The sequence below is a fragment of the Psittacula echo genome, assembly GCF_963264785.1.
Source record: "Psittacula echo genome assembly, chromosome: 1".
In the NCBI taxonomy this organism is placed as follows: Eukaryota; Metazoa; Chordata; class Aves; order Psittaciformes; family Psittacidae; genus Psittacula; species Psittacula echo.
The window spans coordinates 39,666,228-39,691,443 of NC_137735.1; the positions used below are offsets into that span (position 1 = coordinate 39,666,228).

Below are 25,216 nucleotides of genomic sequence, written 5' to 3' on the forward strand. Positions count from 1 at the left end.
CTCTACTGAATGAGCTTTTAATCTTTTCTGTTCTGTGTAAAAAGTTTTTCTATATTTCATTCTCTTTCTATAATTGCTTCATTATATTTCCCTCAGATTTCAGTTTCTTTTACTCTGCTTCATGTGCCTAATCTTGCTCAACCTTTGCCTTTTTCCACGTCTGCTTCCTTCGTCAGCACTTGAGCTTTGTAGAGCATTTTAATAGTTAAATTAGACTCTGGCCCAAGACAATCACATGGACTGTGCAACTAGTGGAGCTGAACACAGAATGGGGCTGCTGTCTAAAATCTAACACAAATTAGTGGCTATAGGGGAAAGGAAGCCAGCAGATTATATTGAGGCTAACACTGAGAGGGACGTGCCTTGCCAGATATATTTCACATATGCAGAGATCTCTCCCTGAACTACTCCCATAGTTCCTCTTTCACTGGCTCTCCAAGACATGATGTTGGTGTTTAAAGGCCATTGCTTTTTAGATTCACAGAATATCCCAACTCCACAATCTCAGACATATTTTCCTTTTCTGTCCCTCTCCAGGTATATGTCTCTTCCTCACATTTATTAGTTTACTGCATACACAAACCATAAGATTTCCACAAGAATTTCTCAAACAGTGTTTCTCAAGATCACTCAGAAAAAACAGTGTTTCTCAAGATCACTCAGAAATCTTTATCCAATACAAGCAGCTCCTGGCTTGCAGAAATGTTGTTTGCTTTCTCTAACACTGACTGTAATAATTTCTCTTTCCTACTGTCACCTGTATTTGTAAACTCATTCTCTGTCCCTCCCTTTTCTCATTAATAACTTTCCTGTTTCTCCCTTACAATGTTCTTTCCCTGTTGTTTCCCATAATCCCTTCCACTATTCTCCCCAGGAAAACTTTCAAACTCCTTGGATCTCCCTACTAGTCTGCCTCATGGCACTAGACTCTTTTCTAAAAAGTGGAATTGAACAGGATATATTTTTTGTGTGTCCATCAGCACTGAACTTTCAGGAAAAGACTGAAATAGGACTCCCCCCCCCCCCCCCCAAATTTCCTAAGAAAAGCGCTATAGGTGCTATAGGCAAAGCAGAGTAACTCCCATCCCTCTTCCCGCAGCGGCAGACATTCAGTCAGGGGCTCTTCTGGGGGCAAACACCGGACCCGACCCCCAGATCAGCCCTCCCTGCGCCCCCAGCGGAGTCATCTCCCCTTCCAGGGGCAGCCTCTTCAGGGCGCCCCCTCTTTGTCCCCGATCCCGCCCCGTCGGCCTCCGCAAGAAACAACGCTGCGGGGGGGACGGCCGTGCCCAGCCCCCGCCTTGCCACCCCTCCCGCCCCGCGCCGCCGGGGCCGCGGCACCCCCCGCGCCCGGGATGCGGTCGGCTGCAGGGTGCCGGCTGCGGGCAGGAGCCGGAACCAGGCGGCCGGAGCGGTGGGCTCCTGCCTCCGCCGCGGCTGGGAATTGGGGGCCGCTGTGCTGCGATGCGGAGCGGCGGGGCGGGCTCGGCGGGGCCCGGCGGGAGGGAGCGAGGCGTCGCAGGGCACTAGGCTGGCGGCGGGCGCGGCGCTGCCGGAGCTCTCCAGGGTGCCTGGGACGCTCCTGCCCTCGAGGAGCCGCTCAGAGCCGCGCCGAACAGAGCCGAGCAGAGCCACGGAGAGCTTCCGATGGCTCGGACACCACTGCTCCAGGGCTCCGATGAGCCTCCGAGCAGCATGGCCCGGATTAGGTACCTCAGAGCGGCTGTATCGGGATTTTATCTGTGGGAAGCAGCAGTACTGCTCAGGTGAGTTGCTTTCCTCGGGGAAGCAAAAGTCCCCCCGCCGGTTTTCCTTGGCTGGTGAAATACACGGGACTGGCGTGGAGAGAGACCGCGGTCACCGCTTTTCCTCACCACTAACGCCAGTCCGGCTACCTTCGGAAGCCAGACTGCGGGCACAGGAGCGACATGCATGGGGTCTACATTTCACGAATGACTTTTTAACATTGCACTGCCTCGAATTAGATTTCAGGTTTTGCGACCTGAAGGCTGTGCCTGTCCTTCATCTGCACGTAGGAAGGGTTTCCCTATTTTATCACTTTTTTATCACTGTGAATTTTATCACTGTTTTTAGCAGGAATTGTAGCATTAATGATCTTGAAATTCTTCAGGTGCAAAGTGTCTATATGTAAAAGTTATGGAAGATAATCTGATTTGGGAATATATAGACTTATTTTTACTGTCAGTTCTTTTCAGTAAAATAAAAATCAAGGTTTTGCGTTAGGTCAGAGAAGTCTTATACAGAAACAGAAAGATGATAGCTGACTGAACAGAGGATATGGTCTGCAGGATTTCCCTTGAGAGGGAAAGCATTTGCTGTACTACTAGTAGTCTAGGATTTGTATTATGAAAGATAGCAACAGATCCAGAAATCATGACCTGAGTAGAAAACTGAGGTTCATATGGTTTGTCTACTTTCTGCCCAGCAGACTTTTGCTAGCTGAAGTAATGCTATGATTTCAATGCAAGCATTCTTTTGACACATAGCTCTGGAATTGTGATGACAACAGACTGAAATAAACTTGAGTCCTCTGTTTAAAGGTGAAGGAAACCTTATAAAGAAAAATCAGACGTAAAGAATCAGAGTTCAATGTCATTGTGCATTCACTGCTGATGCAGAGTTAGGCATGCTTGTTATCAACATACAGTCTAGCTCTGGATCACAATAAACAGACTGTGGCATACAGCATGACAATTCTGGGCTATTTTAAGAATCACATTGTTACTTGACAAAGATAAAAATTAAAACTTACATTTGAAAAGTGGTTCTCCAGGGAGACTTCAGGGATTATATGTGTAAGAGATCTATGATCGCAAAGTTAAAGTAGTAGCATGTAGCAGCCCACAAGGATGGCATACTTCACAGGTGTCCACAGGTTTTTAGCAAGTCTTTCCTTTTGAAATTAGTTTAATGGCCTGTTTTGTATCAACATAGGCAAATAGTTTATGATGTGATTTTATTGTAACTGTGCCAAAATAAAGAGATTTTAAGAAACTGGGTCACATGGTAGGGATTAATTGACACTGGGAGGAAAGAGTAAGTGCACTTTCATTACAGTTTAGATTTTTACAGTTATATTGAATATTTAATGTTCAGAATAGTAGAGTAGTGTAGGCAATACAAGCAGTACTGTGCTATTATTATTCTATTTCAATGTACTTATATAACTTATTTTTCCTCGGTGTATTATTTAAGTGTCACTCTACTGTGGAATGATTCATCCTTTATTTTAATCATATAATAACACATATTATATTCCAAGTGAAAAAAGAAAAAATTTTAAAGTCAGTGTTGTAAAACATACATGTATTTTTTATCATGTAATTCTGTACTACTATGAAATTGTTTCAAGATGTATACAGGCATCTTATTTTGCATATGTTCAAATTATTCTGTTCAGTGATCAAATAACTGTTGCATTGCACTAGTCTTCTGCTCTTAAATTGTCATTTTATCACAGTAAACATGGTCACTGGTGCACAAAGACTATGTATTGTGAGAAAGACTTTAGAAAGCTGCTCAGAACTTATGTATATCTTTGGTATGTATCTCTATATAGAGACTGCTGGTGATTTTAGGTCTAGCAGTATTACCTGAGATACATGAGCCAGTTTGAGACACACAGGAATGTCCTCCATGCTTTGAAATGGAAAAGTGTCAAAAAAAAGGAGGGAAAAAGAGTTAAAATACTAAACCCTTTAAAATTCCCAAGCTTCCTGAAGCCATTAATTTTATTTCTTTTCCAACTGAAGTCAGGTGAAATTATTTCCATTGGAGCAAAGGGAACAGGGAATAGTATGATGCTGCTTTCACTCTCTATCGGACTATAGACTTCAGCCTTAGCACCTATATAGCCCCCTCTGTGAGAAGATGGATATGGTAGGAATTTCTAAGAAAAAACAAAGCTTGTGTTTTATTTGCTTGGACATTATGAAAAAATAATGTACCCTCTCTTACACCTTGGAACATTAACACTTTTCTGTTTTCACTAAAAAGCACTTAAGGATATGTGAGAAGACTGAATGAATCTAACAGGAAAAACTTTCAATTCTTGTCCAACAGCCCTGAGGCTGTTTAAAGTTATTGTTTAAATGATATGTCTGTAAAGATAGACATTAAGTTTTATTTTCAGTACAGGTCAGATGAAAGTATAAAGTTACAAGCTTACTACTGTAAAGTTTCAGGATTGGCATGCTTCACAAGAGGAAACTGCACCCTATTTTTTTTTTTAATAATTAATTTTTCATCTCACATCTAAAGGCTTTTCAAGTTGAAATGACCGAAACAAGATGTATATTGATCATTTTAGGATCTAATTATTAATTTGATTTATTTAATTATGGAAGACTTATGGAAAGAATAAAACACTGTCAACAGCCTTTCATAATATTGTTCATGTTTGTAGTACAATGTCTTAGATAAATAGTGTACTTATTGATAACACCTTAATAGATTTTAGACACGAAATGCAAGTGTTTAAGAACTCTATTACATTTTCAGGTGTATATCTGAGGACTGGGAGAAAAGCTATGCTGAGACACAAAATAAAAAAAAATATTATTTATTAATAACTGCCTGGCCAAGCCCCAGTGTGATATTAAGAACAGGGTGGAGATGTAAAATTAATTGTGAAAGCTAGGGAAAATAATTTAATGGAGTCTAAGAATGGCTTCCCACAAAAGAAGGAAAATAAATACTTCTAAGATATGCTATGAAGTTATAATAATCCTTAAGACCAAATATTCCTCTGAGTTTTCATTAAAGTGATAGTGTTAACAAAAATTCCTTTTCATTTACCTGGATTCCGACAGGTCACACTGCAAGATAGATTATATGTGTAGAGTCAAATAGTTTTATGACAGCTCTTGAACTTACATAGGCACCAGCACAGGCCTATTAGAACTACACTTTCAGGGACTTTTCAGGGACTCTGCTTTCTCCTTAAAGTGTATAGTATTGGTATTTTACATGTAGACCTGTGTATTGGAAAGCATAGGATGAAAAGGTAGGTGGCACTATAGAGATGCAAAATAGATTATCCCTATGATATTTCTTTAGTTATCTATATTAACATAGACCATGAAACATGCCATGATTAAATTAGTGCCTCTTTCCTTGTTCTTATCATTACTCCATCAGCCTTATATTGAAGGAAACAGTACCACAGGCACAGCCAGTTGCACTTAGAGACCAGATTCTTGTGAAAAAAAGTTCCATGTAACCTAACTCTGGGGCATGTCTGAGAGCTCACAGTTAACTGATTTTGAAATTATTCTTGCATTACACTGGAAATTGTTTTCAGATGAATAGCTTTAAGAAACAGAAGTCAATATCCTTTAAGCCAGCATTAGTTCCTCCAAATAATGAAAGAAAAAGAAATGACAGGTAAAAAATATTAAATCTGACATATCATCACAAACATCTTTGAAAATAAAGATTTTCAGATGTTATAAAAAGACTTCAGTAGCTTATTATTACGTTAAGAATTATACTTGCAATACTATTCTATTTTAGTGTGAGGTGTCCCTGCCCATGGTAGGGGGGTTGGAACTAGATGATCTTAAGGTCCTTTTCAACCCTAACTATTCTATGATTCTATTCAAGAAACAGAACTGTCTGTTAAAATCAGGATGTGAATAAAATAGTGTGGATGTGTCAAAGGCAATATAGTAATTCAAGATGAGAGCACTGAGGCACAGTACCTTTCCTCAGCAGCCCAGACTTAATTTGAAAACACATTTTTCTGTGGGATAAATCAGTCAACAGGCTCCAGGTCCTAATGAAAAAGATCTGATATGTCTCAGGGAGCAGCAAGGAAAAGGAAGGTGAGCTGGGAGTTCAGGCTCAGAGCAAGGCAGACAGGAGCAGGATCCTGCCAACAAAGTTTACAGTCCCACAGCTCCTGTGCAGGAGCAGAGCAGATCCAGCCCAAACAAACATTCAGGGTGACAGGCAAGATTAGTAGTGATGAGGTAGGTCCAAGGCCAAGCCAAAAAGTCAGGTCAGAAGGTCAGAATTAGGAAGGTACAAGGCTGGGTAAAAGTATACTTGCACAGTAGCTTGTGCAGAGTCCAAGAGCATCTCCCAAGAATTCCTGAAGGAGAAATAACAAAAAAAAAAAAAAAAAAAAAAAAACAAACAAACAAAAAAAAAAAAAAAAAAACCACACACAAACACAAATAAATTACAACATCAACAAAACCACAACCCCAAACAAATAAATAAAAAACAAAAACAGCTTCTGAGAGAAGAGGGGTAAACCCCTGCTGAGGATTATAGAACTTTTTGTCAAACAGCTTTGCTTCAATGCTACGCTGTATTTACCAGAGCTGGATTCGTACCGTGACCAGGTAACCAAATCCCTGTGATGAAGGAAATGTGCTCAGGGTCCTTGCAAAATGTTAGGAGGAGAGCATCTGGATTCCCCTGCAGAATGTATCCATACGCAGGCATTTTACTTCCCAAAACTCAGATAATGAGGAGGGGGGGGCTGAGGGGGGGACAAAATATGTGATTCAAATCTCAGCTATACCAGTGAAAACACTGAAATCCCTTGGAACCAAATACGAATTTTGTCATAAGTAGGATTTTGATCAAAACTTTTAAAAACTATTTCATATCTATAATTTAAATTTTGAGTTTATAACATTATAAAGAAACTTAAATAACAAAGAAATTTCAATTAAAAACATGAATCTTTTAATTCTTACTGTGCTAGTGGCATTTTCTTACTTTTCAGCCTCTTCTAGTTCATTCTTAGCCAATTGATGCTAACAACAACTGAAAGCAAGTAATATTGTGAGATAAGTGCTGTGCTTCTCTATGATGAAAAATGTAATAGCTTCTCTATCAGATTAGTCTTGTCCAGATATCCTAGGAATCATGACAATTAGAGAAAATGAAAATTTTTATAAGATTAAAGCGTCTTATTTTAACAGATTTAGAATGCAAGCTTCAAATGACCTTACTGGGTATTATGTAATAATAACTATAGGGAATTATTCCCACAAATCAGCTTTTCTTAAGTAATGAACAATGAAGAGCCCTTGTGTGTGGTGTTGCATCTTCTCCTTTTTATTACTTTTCCTACTGATCTTCAAGACATTTATTGGAAAAATCAGTAAAAGGAGGTAGGAACTAAAAATGAGTAGCTTTACTTTCACTGGTATGTAGGCATCGTGAACAGATCAAGTAAAAGGCACCTTTTTGAGAATATCAACGACCAACAGAAAGGGAACATCTATGAGAACAGGAAAAGACACAGCTAGAAACTATGTGCAGCAAGAATGGAGGCCCAAAGCAGAAGAATGAGAAGAGCACCAGGAAGCAGAACAGTTTTCTCACTAAAGTCGAGAGTAAAAAAGGTGAAAATATTTGATGCTCTACATTTTCCTAGCACAGATTATAGTCCATTATTTTGTAGGGCTTCTGAAGGAATATGATCCTTCCTGACTGATGGTTTTAGGTACTGTGTCAATACAAATGCCAAGTAGTGAGAGTAAAACGAAAGAATGAAGGAAAAAAGTACAAAAGTAAAATTATAAAAGAATGCATTTTGTTATTAGTCTTCCAATCAGCTGTCTAATGAATTGCTCCAACATTACTCAACAGCAAACAGGTAATAATGCTTGGTCTACACTGCAGTGGACTTCTACATAACAAACACTTCCTCTATACTCTTTTTATGCCATATACCACCACGTGACCATACCACTTTCTAGACCTACCATAGACATGCAAAATTAACAGGGACAAGTGGGGAGTGTCAGTGACATTTCCATGTAGAAATTTCCCTAAGGAAGATCAACCCTCTTCTATATTGTTATTACTGATGTTTCTATTTGGTGAAGTGTAACATTAAAGAAATGCAGTTTCCAAGGGAAACAGTTTTGAGATCACAGAAAATGTAGAAATGTTCAAGAAGGCTATATCCTGTGATAATCTTGTAGTGACTGATGGGACCGTTGGAATAGTGGAGCTACATAAGTAGTGGGGCTGCTGTCTAATTCAGATCAACGGCTATAGGAAACAGCAAGCCAGCAGGTTGTCCTGAAACTGTTTGAGTGAAACAATAAAGTGAGTAGAAAGCAAAACCTGGAGTATTAAATTATCTCATACTGTGAGTTGGAGTTAAGTGCTATTAACCTGTATGTGACTTTTGCAGCTGAAACTAATCTAGGAAGGATATCCTAAGCAGAAACAGTATAGCTATGACATTTAAAAAAGCAAACGTTTTTCCTCTTCCTGATTAAAATTCAAGCTGCAGTTATAACTACATAACCTACTGTCTTAATAGTTTGCCTTTTGTTGCATTCCATCTTTGCTATAAAATATGTATAAAAATACCTTTGATATAAAAAAATAATATTGGAATATGCTACTCATCTCACCATTGCCCAAGGCTTCACATACTATGCATAGTTTGCATAAGACTCTACTACGTCTAGAATTTATTTCCAGTTTCTAACAAAATACTTTTTTCTCCCTTTCAGGCTTTTGAAAGGTAAAAAATGAGTCTAGTGTAATTCTACCTATGATCTCTGAGGATCCACAAGCACTAGAATATATCATTTCCAAGATGACTTTCTATAAAACTGGCTAATCTAATTATCTAATTTTTACTAACAATTAATTAACTTGAATTTCGCAACTAGCTGCTCAGCAGAAATACCCAGTACATACAGTTATACCAGTATGTTTATTCAAAAGTTTGGGTATTAAAATTATTATTACTTTATGTCTTAGTTGGAGACTGCAGAGCTCATGGACTTTTTTGTGAAAAGTTGGTTTAAACTGTTCTGGGGTAAAATGGGACTTGAATGTTAAAAAGATCCTGAAGTTTCCTCCTGCTGAAGCTTTTAATTTCATAAAGTTTTCAAAACTGTCCTGTTATCTGTTAGATTCAGTAATGTACAGGAGCATCCATGCTCTGGTCATGCGTAGGCTAAGACATATTCATCTGCAGAGACCAACTAAACTTCCAGTTTTGTGAGCAACATGTCTGCTGGCTAAGGATGCCCTACTAAGTAAATGACAATTTAAAAATGTCACAAAACAGTAACTTGCTGCAAAAGTAAGGTAACACTTAATTTTTTGAAGGGAAAAATGAAGGTTTTGAAATCAATCAGGAATAAAGCACTGACTTCACACACCTAAACTATGACTAACTACCTTATTCCAAGGTAGATGTTAATACTGTGTCTAAGCATCTACATAATGTCTCCATGAAGGGATGCTCATTTTAGTAATGTTTCCCTGATGCTATCAGGTCAGATCTATTACCTCTGACTCAGCAGCGTTAGAATTAAAATCAAAATGGACAGATTTCAGCATGAAAGCTGGACTAAATCCCATTAAAGGCTTTTTTTTTAAATCTATCGTGTGTTTTCTCATTGCTTTATCACAACAGAAAGAATGCTAGATGTAAATTTTCTTTTCTTTTTTAATACAAATGGCAGCAGATTTATCAGAGTTTTCAAGATTTCTTAGAGTTTGTTTTAACTCTTAATTTGCAAGAGTTAAAATAAAATAAACTATTTTCTGTTTTGCTGCAGATCTTGCATACTAAATATTGGATGCTTAATTGTTTTCAACATAGTATTGTAATTTTTTCTACACAAAGTGAATATGAAATGCACCCACTGGAAACAGTAATCCATGATTACAAAAAGTACAGTACACTAGAGAAATGGAATAAAAAAAATGATATTTGAAAAAAGATTCTCATATATGCATTAAAATTTTACGTCCAAAAGTTATCCTAAGCTTCTAACACTGTTCAAATGAACTCTAAGAATGTATCTAACTCTTTACGTATTTTTCTTGCTCCTATACACTGATCTTTGGATGTAAGAGTACTCAGATTTTCACCTCTAATCAAAATCTGAGCACAAATGCACTTCTTCAGACTCCCTAAGTAATGGTTAACAGAATGCTCTTTTTCATCCTTTTTAACAGTGCTGACTCCTCAAGGAGGTGAAGTGTCTTGCACATCATAAAGGCTGCAACAGTGTTTGGAGATGTCCTCTATGCCTTAGTGATTGCCCAGGGAAGAGGAAGGGGGAAGGTAGCCTACCCGCACCACCTAAGGCCCCCCAACCCAGCCTGCTTAGTGCAGGGGGACAGAGGGGGATCAGCACACATCATGATCTTTCCTCCACCCAGCGTATTACCACTTCTTTATATGAAGCTTTGAAGCATCAGGTGATATGGTGAATATATTGTACAAGTGTAGCAAAGGCAAAATATGCATCTAAGGGGAAGTTTAAACAACATTTTCTGTGTGTAAAAAAGAATATATGTAGCTGACCAGGATAATTCTGGTGGAAAAATGAAAGGCTAGAAGCACTGGGGTTTTTACCTTCATATTATTTTCTCTGACTTATTCAGTAAGGAATATGCTTCAGTGCATGCATTAGGGATTCTAGGTTCTGTCATTATGTAGCATGAATCCTGCCACTCCCATCATCACCCTGAAGCTTAATCCTGTTTTTCCTTAAAGAAAGTCTTATACTGAATTATTATAGTGTTGTTTCTAATAGAAATACTAAAAAGGAAAAAAATTATGTAATGCATATATCTCATGTAAATTAACACAGCTGATTGAACATTACCATTCCTGTTTCACAGAAAATTCCAAAGCCCTGAAAATATTGTATCGCTTTTTCAATGCATAAAAGGAAGTTTAAGTTGCAAAAAGCAGGAAAAAATCTCTGCCAATTCTGGAAGTGAGGGAAGATGTTCAGTGAAGTTTTTGAAAATTAGCATCCAAACCCTCAACTTCAGTTCGTATCAACATTAGAAAACTGGTGGTGGCTGACAGAATAGAAAGGACACAAGACTATTCCATACAAGCTTGCCAGCATTACATTACAACATTGAAACAGAAAACACTATTTCAAGAAAGCAGTATTTTTTCAACTGGAAATATTTTGGCTTAATGGAAAATTCTTAACCAATAGTAATAACACAGTATCTACACTATAATTAGCTGACTGATCAAAATAAATTTAATGAGAAGTGTTTTGGGAGAGAACTTTATATAGCACTGAGTTCTACTTACTGATAAGTTTTGACTTGTCTGGGTTGTAGGCCTGTGTGTTGAAACACTTTATTTTCAGGCAAGTGGCTCTTCAGGATATATTCAGCTTTTTTTTTAACTGAAATTATATCTTATCAAACTTATTTTGGAGATAAAGTCTCATTCTGAGCAGCTATCTGACATGCTCACTGAAGATGCAGGACAACACTCTTGTACTGATACAAGCAGATCTTTCCTAAGGCAAATGGAATAGTGTTTAATTGAATTGCACTTCAGTAGTAACAAACCCTGAGGTTTTAATTCAAAATCAAATTTTTATCTAGTTTTGATAAATCTCAACCATTTCATTCTATTGTTTTTCCATGAATATTTTTATGAATGATAAAAGAATCGCTTGAAAAGAGACATATTGAAGAACCCCAGTTTTTAGTTTCAGTTATGGTTTTCAACTCATAAATTGGACTTTTTAAAGTAAAACAAGGCAAAGGAGGAGCAGAAGACTTAAGACATTCTAAATTGTCATTAAATATGGTTACAACAAATATCTTTTTTTCTACAAACATACAGTTCATGGGACGCTGTTGCTGTTATATTGAGTGACAGTGAAACAACCTAGTGGATGCAAAGTAAGCTGCTGGGGCACTGCCACAACAATACTAAATAATCTAGGCAGTGAATTATAACTAGAAGTCACAGTAATATGCATCTCTGCAATTTAAAGGACATGTGCTGATGCATTCAAAATACAGGATCAGCCTAGGAGCTGTAATCTGTAGAATTCTGTTTTCAGTATTCACAAGTTGCTCCTAGATTTGCAAAGAGTTTGCCTTGGGAAACAATAGTTTGAAGTTTTTAGCCAGGCAAAAGTCTTATTTTAATTAATTCTGCTTTCAACCCAATGTTGCCTCATTGACACCTGTTGAATTACTATTCATATGGTGGTGAAAGACATCAGCTAGTTCCTGCACAAATTCAATCAGTTAGAGGACTCACTCATTAATCACAAAAATAAATGTAATTATTCAGCTTTGGCATGCTTTTATAGAAGGACATCTGGTTTATAAAAGATAATATCCTGAAATTATTTTACTTGGTAATTTTGCAATCTATCCATTATTCCAGTAATTTTTCTTTGTTATTCAGTGAATATACAAATTAGTCATCATAGTGAGATAGTAATACCAGTTCAGACACTATAAATTTGTGATTTACAATTTACAGTTCCCATTTTCAAAGATATTCTATTCATTTTAGACAAGTATTATCTGTCTTAAAAAAAAAAAAAAAAAGTTTTAATTGAATTTTGGGAAGATCTGACTATCTTTAATTAAAAACTAAAGTTGCCAAAAATTTAACCTATGCAGTATGTCTTTAGAATAGTAAGAGATTTGTCTTTATTTATTTATCAGAGAATATTTGAAACATTCTCTGCTCCCTGTATTATAGTCTGAGTCAGCTTTTTCCAAAAAATGTAGGTTGAATAAATTAAGAAGTAGCAAGAAATTAAGACTTGAATTTAGAACATTTATAAAAATAAGTATACAACAGGTACAAAAATTACCAAAGAAGTAGTTGCTTCTTGGAAAACAATGAACAAATATTCAGATAAGAGTCATAATTCATAAAATATCTTAAGAAAATTCAAATGCTGTATGGATGAAATTGGCAGCAATAAACTTGTCTTAAATAAGAAAACAAAATTAGAGGGACAACCTGTAGTTTATTGAATCCATATCTTAATTTAGCTAGAAAGCCATGCCCATAGGATTATGAAGAATGCTGACAAATTAGTTTTCTTCCTTTACCTTAAGAGGTTTTTTTTTCCCCGAGAGGGTGTTAGTAAAGCATTGTGCTTTATGTACTGAGTCACAAACAGAAACAAGTATACGCAAATTTAGCCTTATCTGGAATATAAAAACCTCTGACCTGTAGAATGATGATCAGGTAATAATGACTTAATCAGAAGATTTAAAACCCCATTATTCTCTATCTTTCATTTTTGTTAAGGAAAGATGAAAGACTCCACAGTAATACAAAACTTTTTTAAGCTATAGCCCATAAAGTAAATAAGGTATAAATATTGTACCATTTCACTTCCATGACAAACTTATCTTTGCAGCATTATATTGAAAAATTAATATGTCCATTCAAATTTATTTAAAATAAGAGGATAAAAGGGCAACTAGAAAAAGCTAAAACCATGAAAATCTGTAGAAAATGTAATCACATAAAATATTTAAAATTTTCCTGAGGATTTTAATCAGAAAAGACCTCTTTAAAATCTTGGTGATTCAATGCTTCTGATCCTGTGTGCCAGATTTTTCTCTGGCAAACATGAGTTAAGAGTTCTGTGCTTCTCTCTGATATGACAATTATTGTTATCTAAAACATTGGAGGATAGGAAAAGCTGAATTTTCATTGCAGTAGGAACTGACAACTTCATGACCTACAGGAAATAAAAGAAATTTCATTTTTAATTAGCAAGAAACACTTTGTCCATTTTAACAGAAATAATAGGAAATTTGGAATCTCAGCCTTTTTTGAGACATTGTAAACTTAATTCTTTCTTCATATACTCTCTTTAGGTTTAATACATGTTACCCTCTTCCGCTACTCTTTCACCATTGGAAACTCATTTTTGATTTTTCTTCTTATCTTTTTTGGTCCCTCAGAATTAAATTAATTTATTCACCAATAAAGCTCAAGTAGAATTTTTTTGTGTTGGAATAGAAAGGTGTTGGAAGGAAATTATCTCCTTGCATTAACCTTGAACTGTAGAACTCTGACAGAGCTCCTAGCTTTCCAGAATGGCCCTGGCTTTTCATGAATCAATATTGCTGATGAATAGCCTCCAGTCAGAGAAGCGTATTTGTCTTCTGTGAAGGATTTTAATTTCCCATAAAGTGAGGAGATTGCTTTAAAATTTTATTGCATATTGGCTGGCTGCAGTTTTCCTTTCCTTATGAGTGTGCAATTAATTTCCTTGAGCTTCTCTTCAAAACTTTTTAATGTAAAGTGCATTTAAAACATTCAAACATCAGCTGGAGAGAACGGACCACAAACATAAGATCCAATTGCTCCAGGGGTTTAGCCACACTTGCTGTCTGAAAGAATAAGCTAAGTAATGAAATGAAAAAGCTACTGGACCATAATAACGTATGCAAAGCATCATATAACAGCTCTGTAGCACGCATTGTAAGATGAAATACAAAACTTCTATCTCTGAATGGCTATGATAGACTGCATTTGAGATAGAAGAAATAATTTATGATCAGATGAGAAAAATCAAAGCCAAATAAGACAAGTATGTTAATATACTTGTTAATATAAAGACAAGTATGTTTACTTTCAAGGTAAAATACATAGGTAGTTTAACGGTGGAAGGAAGAAAATGAGCATACAATCAGATTCAAAAATAGTTTGTACCAGTTATATTCAAAAGTTAGTGAGACTGGAGACTACTTTCAGAATAACTGGGATAAATTAGGCGACTGCTCTTACTTGGACTTGGAAACCTCTCTCTGGGAAGTTTCCAGTGGAAGGTATTATTACAGGACGCCATACTCTTTCTTTATCTCTGCCATCCACCTGGGAAGTCAGCAAATAGTGTACCACTTCTTTATCATAAAATCATAGAATAGTTAGGGTTGGAAAGAACCTTAAGATCATCTAGTTCCAAACCCCTGCCATGGGCAGGAGTGCCTCATACTAGACCATGTCACACAAGACTGTGTCTAACCTGGCCTTGAACACTGCCAGGGATGGAGCATTTACCACTTTTTTGGAGAACCTATTCCATTGTCTCACCACCCTCACAGTAAAGAATTTCTTCCTTATATCTAACCTGATTCCCCTGTTTAAGTTTAAACCCCTTACCTCTTGTCCTACCGCCAGAGTCCTTGATGAAGTCTATATGCACTAAAGCTATTTTTAAGAATCCACCTTGAAGATGAAAAGTTTGAAAGACAGGAAAAATCACTGAAAACCAGTACTTTCTGTAGCACACAAATGATGCAAAAGCCTCAAAGTCAGTACAATTGATGTTAACTTTGAAAATGTACTTTTAAAAATAAAGCTTTGGTAAAAACGTACAGAAGTTTGGGGCAAATAGAGAAGAGATAGCTTATAAGAAGGAATATGGTGACTCTTAAAAAAAACATTTAAAGCAATCTGATTTTTGTAGCTTTAAATATTTTAAAGAACAAAACATTTGTAGAGGTTGTGAAATGTAAAATTCCTTCTGAAGAGTTTTTCTCAATCATTTTCCTTTGGAGTAAAGGAAGAGAATAAGGTTTTCTCTCACAAACATGCCTACTTTAAATAGACATTTCAGGAGCAGAGATTCATGATTCATGATTTTTCTTGCTAGCAAAATTGCCAGCTGCTACATGAGATCTCCCATTTAAATTCTGTAGATGTTGGGGCTCTGGCTGCATAGCTATGCTAACTATATTTTTTTTTTTTTCAGAGCTGTACGGTAGTAATTATTTTAAATACATAAAAGAATTAGCAATAATGCAAACATATCCTTATCTGAGGGGTTAGAAGTGAGTCCCATCACCTGCAATTGCAGTCATATATGTCACAGCATCATAATTACTTCCATCTTGAAACACATGGGAACTTACTATCTCTACTCATAGTGCTAAACTATTCCTGAACTGAAGTGCTTCACTAGTTGAAAGGCTTTTAATTCATGATCTAAATTTATCCCTTGCCTCTTCATATCCATTTGCTTTCATGACAGTGTTATCATTTAGCTTAAAATTCTCTCCTCTTTGCAGGGGCATGTCATTCATAGAACATTAGTTTGTTTCTTCTAGTAGTGGTCAATCTGATATTTTAAGGTGTCTGCAGTTTATGGAAATCTCAAGTGCAGTTTTCATTCTTAATTCCATAATGTGCAAGGAGCTGATGCTCATGCAACTATTTGATAAGTCAAATATCCAGCTATCAAAGGAATTGAGCAAAATGGGCCAACATTACCACATGTAAACTGCAACTCAGATTACATGTTACAGTACAGGCAACTACAAGCCTGCAACCCTTTCCCAGTATAGAAGGACCCTGAGAAGACACCATTTTCCACTTTGAACTATGCCCATTTCATCCATTCCTCAAGATTTTCAAGTCCAGAAAGTGTCTTTTGACAATCTGATTATTTTTGCATGATATTTGTAATGTCTATTCTGGATTTAGTCTGCTTTTATATAATATATTATAGGTCATTCCTTTTCACCATCTAGTATACATGAAACATAATACCTTATATTTTGCTGAAATGTTTCTTCTAGAAAGCTGTACTGTCTTGGCCAGTATCATTTGATCTTCTGTTAAGTTACTTTAACTATTAAACTGCTTGCCTAAATTCCCATTTGAATTTGTCTTTCATTGATTTTTTCCTCTGCCTTTCTTCTTCAGATCAATGTCCAGCATTTTCTGCCCCTTTGAGGTATTTACACTTCAATGTTGTTTTTCAATCTTTTTTTTGATAAACTAAACAGGTTGATCTCTTAAAGTCTCTTACTTTAAGATTTCCCTAACTCTCAGTGGTTTAGTGGCTTTGTTCAGTACCTTTATAAATGTTTTAATGTCCTTTTAAACCTTGGACAAGGAATTTGATGCAATGTGCAAGAACTGGCCTCATCAATATCATATAAAATAGTAAGTGAACATTATGCTTCTACTCTCGATATTTCCACACTATTGGATAGCACAGTAGTGCAGTGAGAACTTTACCACAATAGGGCTGAGTTGTTCAACATGAATTATAAATCCTTCTTCAGACTCAGCTGCTTTGTCCAACTCTGCTCACACTCCCAATTCATCTATCTCTTAACATCCTTCATCTCTTTTAAACTATTCTACTTAAATGGACAGAACTTAGAAAATGGGTTATTTTGCTGCCCTCCTCAATATTTATACCTTATTTATGCCTTATTTATTTATTTATGTATTTCAACTCTTAGTTTGAAACCATTGATGATTTTGTTTTTCCTTTCCAGATGGTAGATGGCAGTGCTGAACACCATTCTTACTATGACTCCCTACAATAGCTTTTTGTCTAGAATTTAGGATGTGGGTGCTGTTCTAGAGAAGCTGCATCTTGGCTGTAGTGGGCTGCTTCTTATTCTCTAATATTTTTATCCTAATATAAATGTCTTCAGCTTGATCTAACAGTTTCTGACTCAAAGATGACTTTTGGTAGGTCATGCACTGTGGCAGATGTGTTTTTCTATCTCAGTCCATGAAATTTCAATGACAGTCTTCAAGGCATGGCATAAAGCTAACCTCTCTTCAGATTTTAAGTGAACACTTATTGAACAGACAGAATAGACCAAAGACAAGAGTAATTATAGACCTGGTGATTCCAATTTAGAAATTTATGAACAATCTATAAATATGCAAATCAACTCACACATAGAACAGAATAAACACTAGGTAACAAATTAAGCACAAGGATTTCAGTTCTCTGATTTCAGTTGATGTTATAATTTAGAAACTGAACTGAGTTTTAATTAAAATATGAGTTAACAACAACATTCTAGAGGTTTCTATGTTCATATTCTGTGCATGTCCAAGTTTGTCATACTTATATATCTTAATATGACATAATTACTAATTTAAGATATTAAATACAAAGTTCACATTTGAAGACAGATTTTTTTTTAGCACACTTTCTAAATGGAATTTGACATAAAACTGTAACTTTTCATGTCCTGAGTAACACAGTGTTTGGAGGAAAAAAATTACATTCCTAGTCTGCACTTAACATTGCATCTGCATACACACATACCTGTATGGAATTTTCCTATTTTGGAACTCCATCCATTGTTAACAAGCAAAGTCCGGCATAGTTTTTTTACATGTTAGAAAATTCCTAAGAATTTTAGAGTTTTCCCTGGCCCTACTTCTAAACAAAAGCATTTTTAAGCACTTCTAAAAAAAGTGAATTGACAATAATAAGAGACAACCAAGCAGGTAAGAAGTCAGAAGAAATGTTAAAAGCTCTTTATCTTTTTTGAGACTCCAAAAGCCATGAATGGTTTTATTTACATTGTGTATCACAATGGTACTCAGAAATTTATATGTGTATATATATATTTGCTGACTGTAATGTTTCTTCAATGCATTGGCCAACACTCAAGTAAGGGTTCCACAATAATAGAGGCTTTTTCATTGGGTCCACTTGGCTGATTGCAGTGCCAATACTCTTCTCACTTAGCATGTGTGGAGCACACTTTAGAATGTCAGTGAGAGTTCTGTATGCATATGGAGAGGAGGCTATATGAGATGACATTTGCCAAGCAGCCCTGAGATGAAAATTTTGCCCTAAAATAATTCCTTCAGTAAGTTGGTTTTTTTCCACTGCAGCAGGTACTTTTTTTTTTAACAGAAAAATAACCTCCAAGACACAGTTAAAGAATACCATTTGCCAAGAGACTGTTTAATATGCAGTGTTACATTTAAATATCAATATAAAACATCAGCTGAACAAAAATGGTGTAGTAGTACTATTCCATGAAAGACAAAGAATAAACTGGGTTGGAAAAGACCTTTAAAATCATCAGGTCCAACTTTTACCTGAGGACTGCCAAGACCACAATAAATCATGTCATTAATGGCCTCATCTACACATTTTTTAACACTTCCAGGGATGGTGATTCCACTATGTCCTTACTATTTTCTTTCTCATCTGGACTTCTGTTACACCACACCCAGTTAAAAAAACTAATCTTAGTATAGACTCCAAATTATGATATTCCATATGCACAGCTTTTGTGTAGATGACATAGTTTAACTATGTGATGATGAAATGACTACTGTTGACTGAAAACCTTATTAATCTACAAAATCCTGAAGAAGACCTAACAGCAACCTATAACTAAGCAGCTTAACAAAATAAAATTTACATGTAAAATGACAGATAGGAAAAGCATTTATTTGCTACTATTATTCTTGAAGCATAAACTGGAAAGGCAATCTTATCTTTCCTATTTTCTTGTTCATACATGACGTAAGTTATTGACTATGTAAAATTAAAGTATACATAACAAAATCTCTAACAAAATGTTTTGTTCCATTTGTTTCTTTGTTTGCTTTTCCTTGCTATTAGCTTGGTAGCCACAAAGGAAACAGACAGTGCAAGATCCCGCAGCATGCCGATGTCGCCATCTGATTTCCTGGATAAGCTAATGGGAAGGATGTCAGGCTACGATGCAAGAATCAGACCAAATTTCAAAGGTAATTTCAAACCTAAACTTTTAGTTTTTCAGTATTTCAATATTTCTTCTCCCACAAGTGCAGTTCCTGGAATAAATATGAAAACTAAGAAGTACACTCACTGAAACAAAAAAAAATATATGCCTTCTTTTGTTTTTCTTTGCTATGACAGTTCATTTCAGTGGTAATATTCTCTATTCCTGTCACTTTTACAACCGCCCAGATACAGACCTTTTGGAAATTTAGCCTATCACTAGGTTTTCATCGTCTAATATAATTAATTTTTTCTTTTTTGGGTTTAGTATTTTTTGTTTGGTTTTTTTTTTGGTTTGGTGGTTTGGTTTTTTTCTTGTGGGTTTTTTTTTTTTTTTTGTGGTGGTGGTGGGTGGTTTTTTTCTAACTTTTTTGTAATTTTTTGACATCTCCAACTCCCAGAAATGTAAGTGGTTATGACTCTATTTTGTAGTGTTGTCAGAATTTGCCCAGGTTGATTCATAAAGACCAAGTAGTTTGCCAAAGTGCTTGCTCACAGTAAGCTATAAACAGTTTGTGCTGTATACATAAAGTTATTAACCAGGATTTACTGCAGCTGGAAATGTTTTGCTTTTAATAAGTTAACGGTGCTGATACTTCTCAGAAAATGATAAATGGGCACTGGAAATTCAAACACATCACTAAAAGATTTAAAACAGTGATCAATATCCCTAGCAACCACACAGAATAAGTCCCCGGGACTTTGCTTGCCAGAACTACTTTGAAGAATGTTCCAGTGCCTGGCTTCCTGAAGGGCTCCACAATATCAAACAATTTTTTGAAAGTAATGCAAAACACTCTATTTCTAATTTTTTTTTCTTGCATGAATGGTAGCTTTTACATTATTTTTGCTCCTTATTAGTTACCTTGGTTTGTTGCCTCAGTATATTCTTTAGCATGCAAACTGCAGGTTAAACCTAAGGTAAAGTTTTGCTGGGCAGAAGACCTCAGGCAAAGTCTAAACCCTGCGGTTTTTATTCTTTCTTCTTTGTGCTTCCTGAAGTCTTGCAAACGAGTGTTTAAAAATTAGTTTACAGCTTAGCAGTTGATTTAGAGATTAGATTTTGGAGATTGCCATGGACATCATACAATCACAATGTTCTGATGGAGCTGCAGTGAAGAATAGGCAGATGATTTAGAGATTAGCAAATTCAATACAGTACTTCTTGAAAGTATAATTCAAAAAACTTAGAGCCTTGTTTTGTAACAATTGAAATTTAAAGAGACAAAACCTAATTTGACATTGTTCTTTTTCAAAAAGTGCACATTCTAAATCTTCTAGACAGCTACACACTTTGAACAAATCTGCCCAGAATGATTCAGACCTATCACTAAGAATAAGTATCTCCTTCAGTGGCTTTGCCACTTTCTGGTGGCAAGTGCTGTGGTTTAATGCCTTTTTGAGTTTGTAATGTGGCAACACTTTTAAAGAAACAAAATGAGTACTAATAAGAGAACTCAGTCAATAATTTTAAATAATTTATTCTTCCAGTAAAATTCCTACTTAGACAAGATCTTTAACTACTGATTTTAGTCATAGTTAACTTTGGTCAATAACATGGAATTATATATTTTGTCTGAGTGCTCTGCTTTTGGATAAGGAATTCTGCATATCTGTTCTTGATCAACAGAAACAATAGAGAAGACTGTTGGTATTTATTTAGCTATGGAATAAAACCAGAAAGTTAAGAGACCTTGCAAAATCTTTGTTCTAGCCGCAAATTATTTACCCAGTATATCAAAGCTATATAAAGATGCTTCTCCTCTTACTGAGCTGTTCCACATCCCAAACTCTGTCTTCCTTACAAATATGGGAAATACTTTATCGTCTTTCAAATTTTGACACAATTATGTAATCCATGTGCAAAAATTGTCATGGCCTCAAGATGCTCAGAATTAATCTGATACAGAAGAGGTGTTATAATTTTAAGTCTATATAGCCCAGATCACAACACTGATAACAACCTATTAACGTGGAAATTTTGGGATTTACATAGGAAAGTGTAAAGCATTCCTTGCCTTTGTATTTCCTAAAAGTACTCAGCTAATCATTAGTTTAGGAACTTCTTAAACCAAGATTTAATTAAAAAAAAAAATAACTTAGATAAATATGTTCATCTCTTCACTTCTAGAAGCAGTTTTGGCCTTTCAGTGCAGATCCATGTGGGAGTGCACCAGCAATCACCTTGCACTGTAAAAAGTGGCTATGTATTCCTAACATTAAATAGCTTTAAAGCAAAAAGCACTGTCTTTCACTTAAGACTAACATCCTTAAAGAGCCTTTGAAAAAAGATCATGTTGAAAAGTTATTAAGAATCCAAATAAACTAGTTTAATTAATTTAATTATATACTACAAATAAAGTTAATACTTATTTAATCTTATGAGACTGCCTTTACCCACGTGCTCATCAGCTCTTTCAGAGAGTTTCAGTAGATCTGAGAGACATTATTTCAGCAAAAATAATATTAATCCACAGCTGTTAATCACAATAGTTGTCATAATTTCTACCAGTTTGGCTGGTACAGAGGTAAGGTTTACAGGGATAAAGCTCATTGTCAATGTCATCCACTATCACACCTGAAGTCTGATTAGCTTTTTTAATTCAAGTTACACTTGCCAGACAAGGTACATGTTTCCCCTGTGTAGCGGTTTAAACTCAGACAGCCATAAATCAGCCACGCAGTCTCTCTCACTCCCCGCCTTCTTTTCTTCCCCCCGCTCCTGGAAGGATGAGAAGGAGAATCCAAAAATGTAACTCTCATGGGTTGAGATAAGAAAAGCCCAGTAACTAAGGTATAACACAAATAACTACTGCTACCATCAATAATAATAATGATAAAGGAAACAACAAGGGAAGAGAATACAACACCTCACAATCTGTTGACCGTTACCTTGCCCCCACCCAGCAGCGAATTATCCCTTTCAGGTAACTGCCAGTTACATCCTGGGCATGACGTGCTGTGGTATGGAATACCTCTTTGGTTAGTTTGGGTCAGGTGTGCTGTCTGTGCTTCCTCCTGGCTTCCCCTCCTCCCTGGCAGAGCATGAGACTCACAAAGTCCTTGGTCAGGGTAAACATTCTGACCAGCAACTGAAAACATCAGTGTTATCAGCACTGTTCCCAGGTCGAAAGTCAAAACCACAGCACTGCACCAGCTACTAAGAAGGAGAAAAATGGCTGCTACTGCTGAACCCAGGACACCCTGATAACAAAACTGATGCAGGTTATAGCTGACTCACAGTGATTTATATTTCCACAACTTTACAAAGATTTTGATATTGTCTGGCTTGATATCACCTCAGCCTGTCAGTTTGTCCTGATCACTTAGCCTGAAACATCTTCTACAGTTCTCATTCAAATCTTCCATCAGAATAGCTACAGTATTTGACACAGCTAGCAACTGGAAACAAATGCTGCTACAAAGACTTTATTTAGTTTTTCTCTTCTGACCTTCACTTCCATGGATACTTTTAATCATCTTTTCTTGAATTCACCTTCCAGATGTTGCCAGGATTCTATTTTTAACTCCTTGCAGATAGTTATCATTATTAGCATTTTTGTGTCTAGTGAGTGTCAGCTCTATTTTTTCTCTCCTTGTCTTTAATCTATGTTCCACATGCCTGAGTTCCTGTGTTTGAATATGACTTCCAGTTTTAACAGCTTCATTTGTGCTTCTTTTTAATATGTTTTGGGAAGTTCATTTTTACTCTCAGCACAGTATCTTTAAATAATCTCTAAATCATTTGCAAGCTGCTTTTAGCTTCTCCTTTTGCACTTTTTTAAACTAGATGTTAAATATACTGTTGTAATGCTGCTTTTGAAATTAAGCATTGTAGTGATTTATGGCTTTTTGTTTATAAAAGCAACTATGTTTGTTGATATAGCACACATACCTTAAAACATAGTACTAATTCAAACAAGATAGTATCATACTAAAATTGAAATAATGAAAAGCACTATAACATGAAAATGCTTGAAAGGAAACCTGTGTTGCAAAGAAATAGTCTAACATAGCCAAGAAGTACAATTTTCTCCCTGACAGTTTTTACTGAGTCTGCCTTTGTTCATCTCCCCTGCTTTTCTTTTTCCCTTGATCCTTTTCAGGAGTTGTCTATGTTAAGCTTTTACTGAATTCTAAGAAATACTGAATATGCTCAAGATCAGCTCTAAATAATTAACTGAATATCAAAGTGAAAATAGTGTCAAAGTGACTGCAGAGTGATACCTCCTTACTTGAGAATTCTGCTCCATAGGATGCAGTCTTGTGTATTACAGTGACTGAAGTACATGTAGTGATGTTTTTTGAAATTGCTACACAGTATTTCAAAACAATTATTTTCACAAAGAAAGAAGAATGTTTCAAATTTTGTCCTGTTGGCAGAATTTTTAATGGATGTTCTGGTTCTTCAAGTATTTAATATCGAGTTCATTGGTCACATTAGATTTTTTTTAGTTGCAATCCACCAACAGTTGCAGGGCAGCTTCTTTCTTCAATGACCCTAAAAAGAAATATTAAGAAAGGGTTTATAAGACCAATCCTCAAATTCCAGATACAGATCTTTCATTATTAGTGATTGCTTAAAACTACAAAAAGAAACCAGGTTCTCCAATGCTGAACTGGATTATTGATATAGAAGAATATTAAAGGGCAGGAGGGTGACTAAAAAAACTTGTGATGGAAAAATCTTGTTTCTGCTGCACAGAGATTGAAATTGATAAGATTTAATGGACAAATTAGCATGCTCTACCACCATGCCATTTTTACAGAGACTTTCATAGAAATAATTTAAAACCTTTCCCATGAAGAGACAATTCATTGTTCAGTTATCATAATGACTGTGCTGCCACTACTGATTCATCACACATGCAAGATAAGACAGAACAACAGTTGCCTGAAGACTCATGGTAGCAGAAAATTCAGTTTAAAAAGATTATTAACCATTTTGTGAATTTGAGAGGAATGAGAATAGAATCTAAGTCTTTCTTTCTTGTCCACATTTGTTCCTGTAAGCAGTAAAGATAATAGCAGAAGCAATGTATTTCTGTTACCAGTGACGACAGATAACATTAAAGGTAACAGCTGCCTTGAGTGAAGGCTATTTTTGTCCCTAATTGTTGTGAGAAGTGCATATATGGCTTACTGAAACACACATAAAACCCTGTTTTACTACATATTTCAAACAGGGTGTTGATTTTTTGGTTTTTTTTGTACAGAAACATCTGTGCAAGTTAATAATCAACTTTGTCTCTTTTTATTGCTGCTAAAACTGGCCAGTCAAGTAGCCTACCTTTGAGAAAAATCAAAAGGAAATTTATTAGGAACTATTCACTTTAATTGTGCACTAAATGAGTTGTGCATGTAGCATTATTTCATCCTAATTGAATTTAAAAAAAAATCATAATTTTTTATATATTATAGTCAGTAAGGTAAAGGAACTGGTGTTTTTTTTTCTTTTGCAGGCCCTCCAGTTAATGTCACATGCAACATATTTATAAACAGCTTTGGATCCATTGCAGAGACAACCATGGTAAGATATTTTACCTCAAGCATGGATTAAAGTTCAAGTTAAATGTGCTCAATGAGCTCAAAAGCTAGCTAAGGCTTCTCTTTACCTGGAACTAAGTGAAGAAAGAAATCCACTTCTAAGAACAGAAGTGAGAACATTTAATTTGGCAGCTGATATTTTCGAACAGAAAATTCATCATTATACCATCAAACACACAAGTAAAGCCAAGGATTAGGGGTTTTTTTTCATAACTTTTATTTGATAATTGTAACAAAATCATTATTTTCAATTAGACAGATATTAGCTTCTATAGTGTTCCACTTTTCTAATCTCAAAAATGTCAATTCGTTAAGTTGCTTTGTTAAAAATATTTTATAATTTCATTATA

General features: G+C 35.8%; 1 protein-coding gene across 1 annotated transcript in view; it reads left to right on the forward strand.

The window, feature by feature from the left end:
* Positions 1–1,647: 1,647 nt before the first annotated feature.
* Positions 1,648–25,216, forward strand: part of GLRA3 (glycine receptor alpha 3) — a gene marked incomplete at both ends in the record, with an annotated part of 76,647 nt that continues 53,078 nt past the window's right edge. Inside the window, 3 exons of the mRNA XM_080620787.1 lie at positions 1,648–1,766; positions 19,179–19,306; positions 24,782–24,849. Coding sequence (XP_080476913.1) covers positions 1,648–1,766; positions 19,179–19,306; positions 24,782–24,849 — 315 coding nt within the window. The remainder of the gene's footprint in view (positions 1,767–19,178; positions 19,307–24,781; positions 24,850–25,216) is intronic.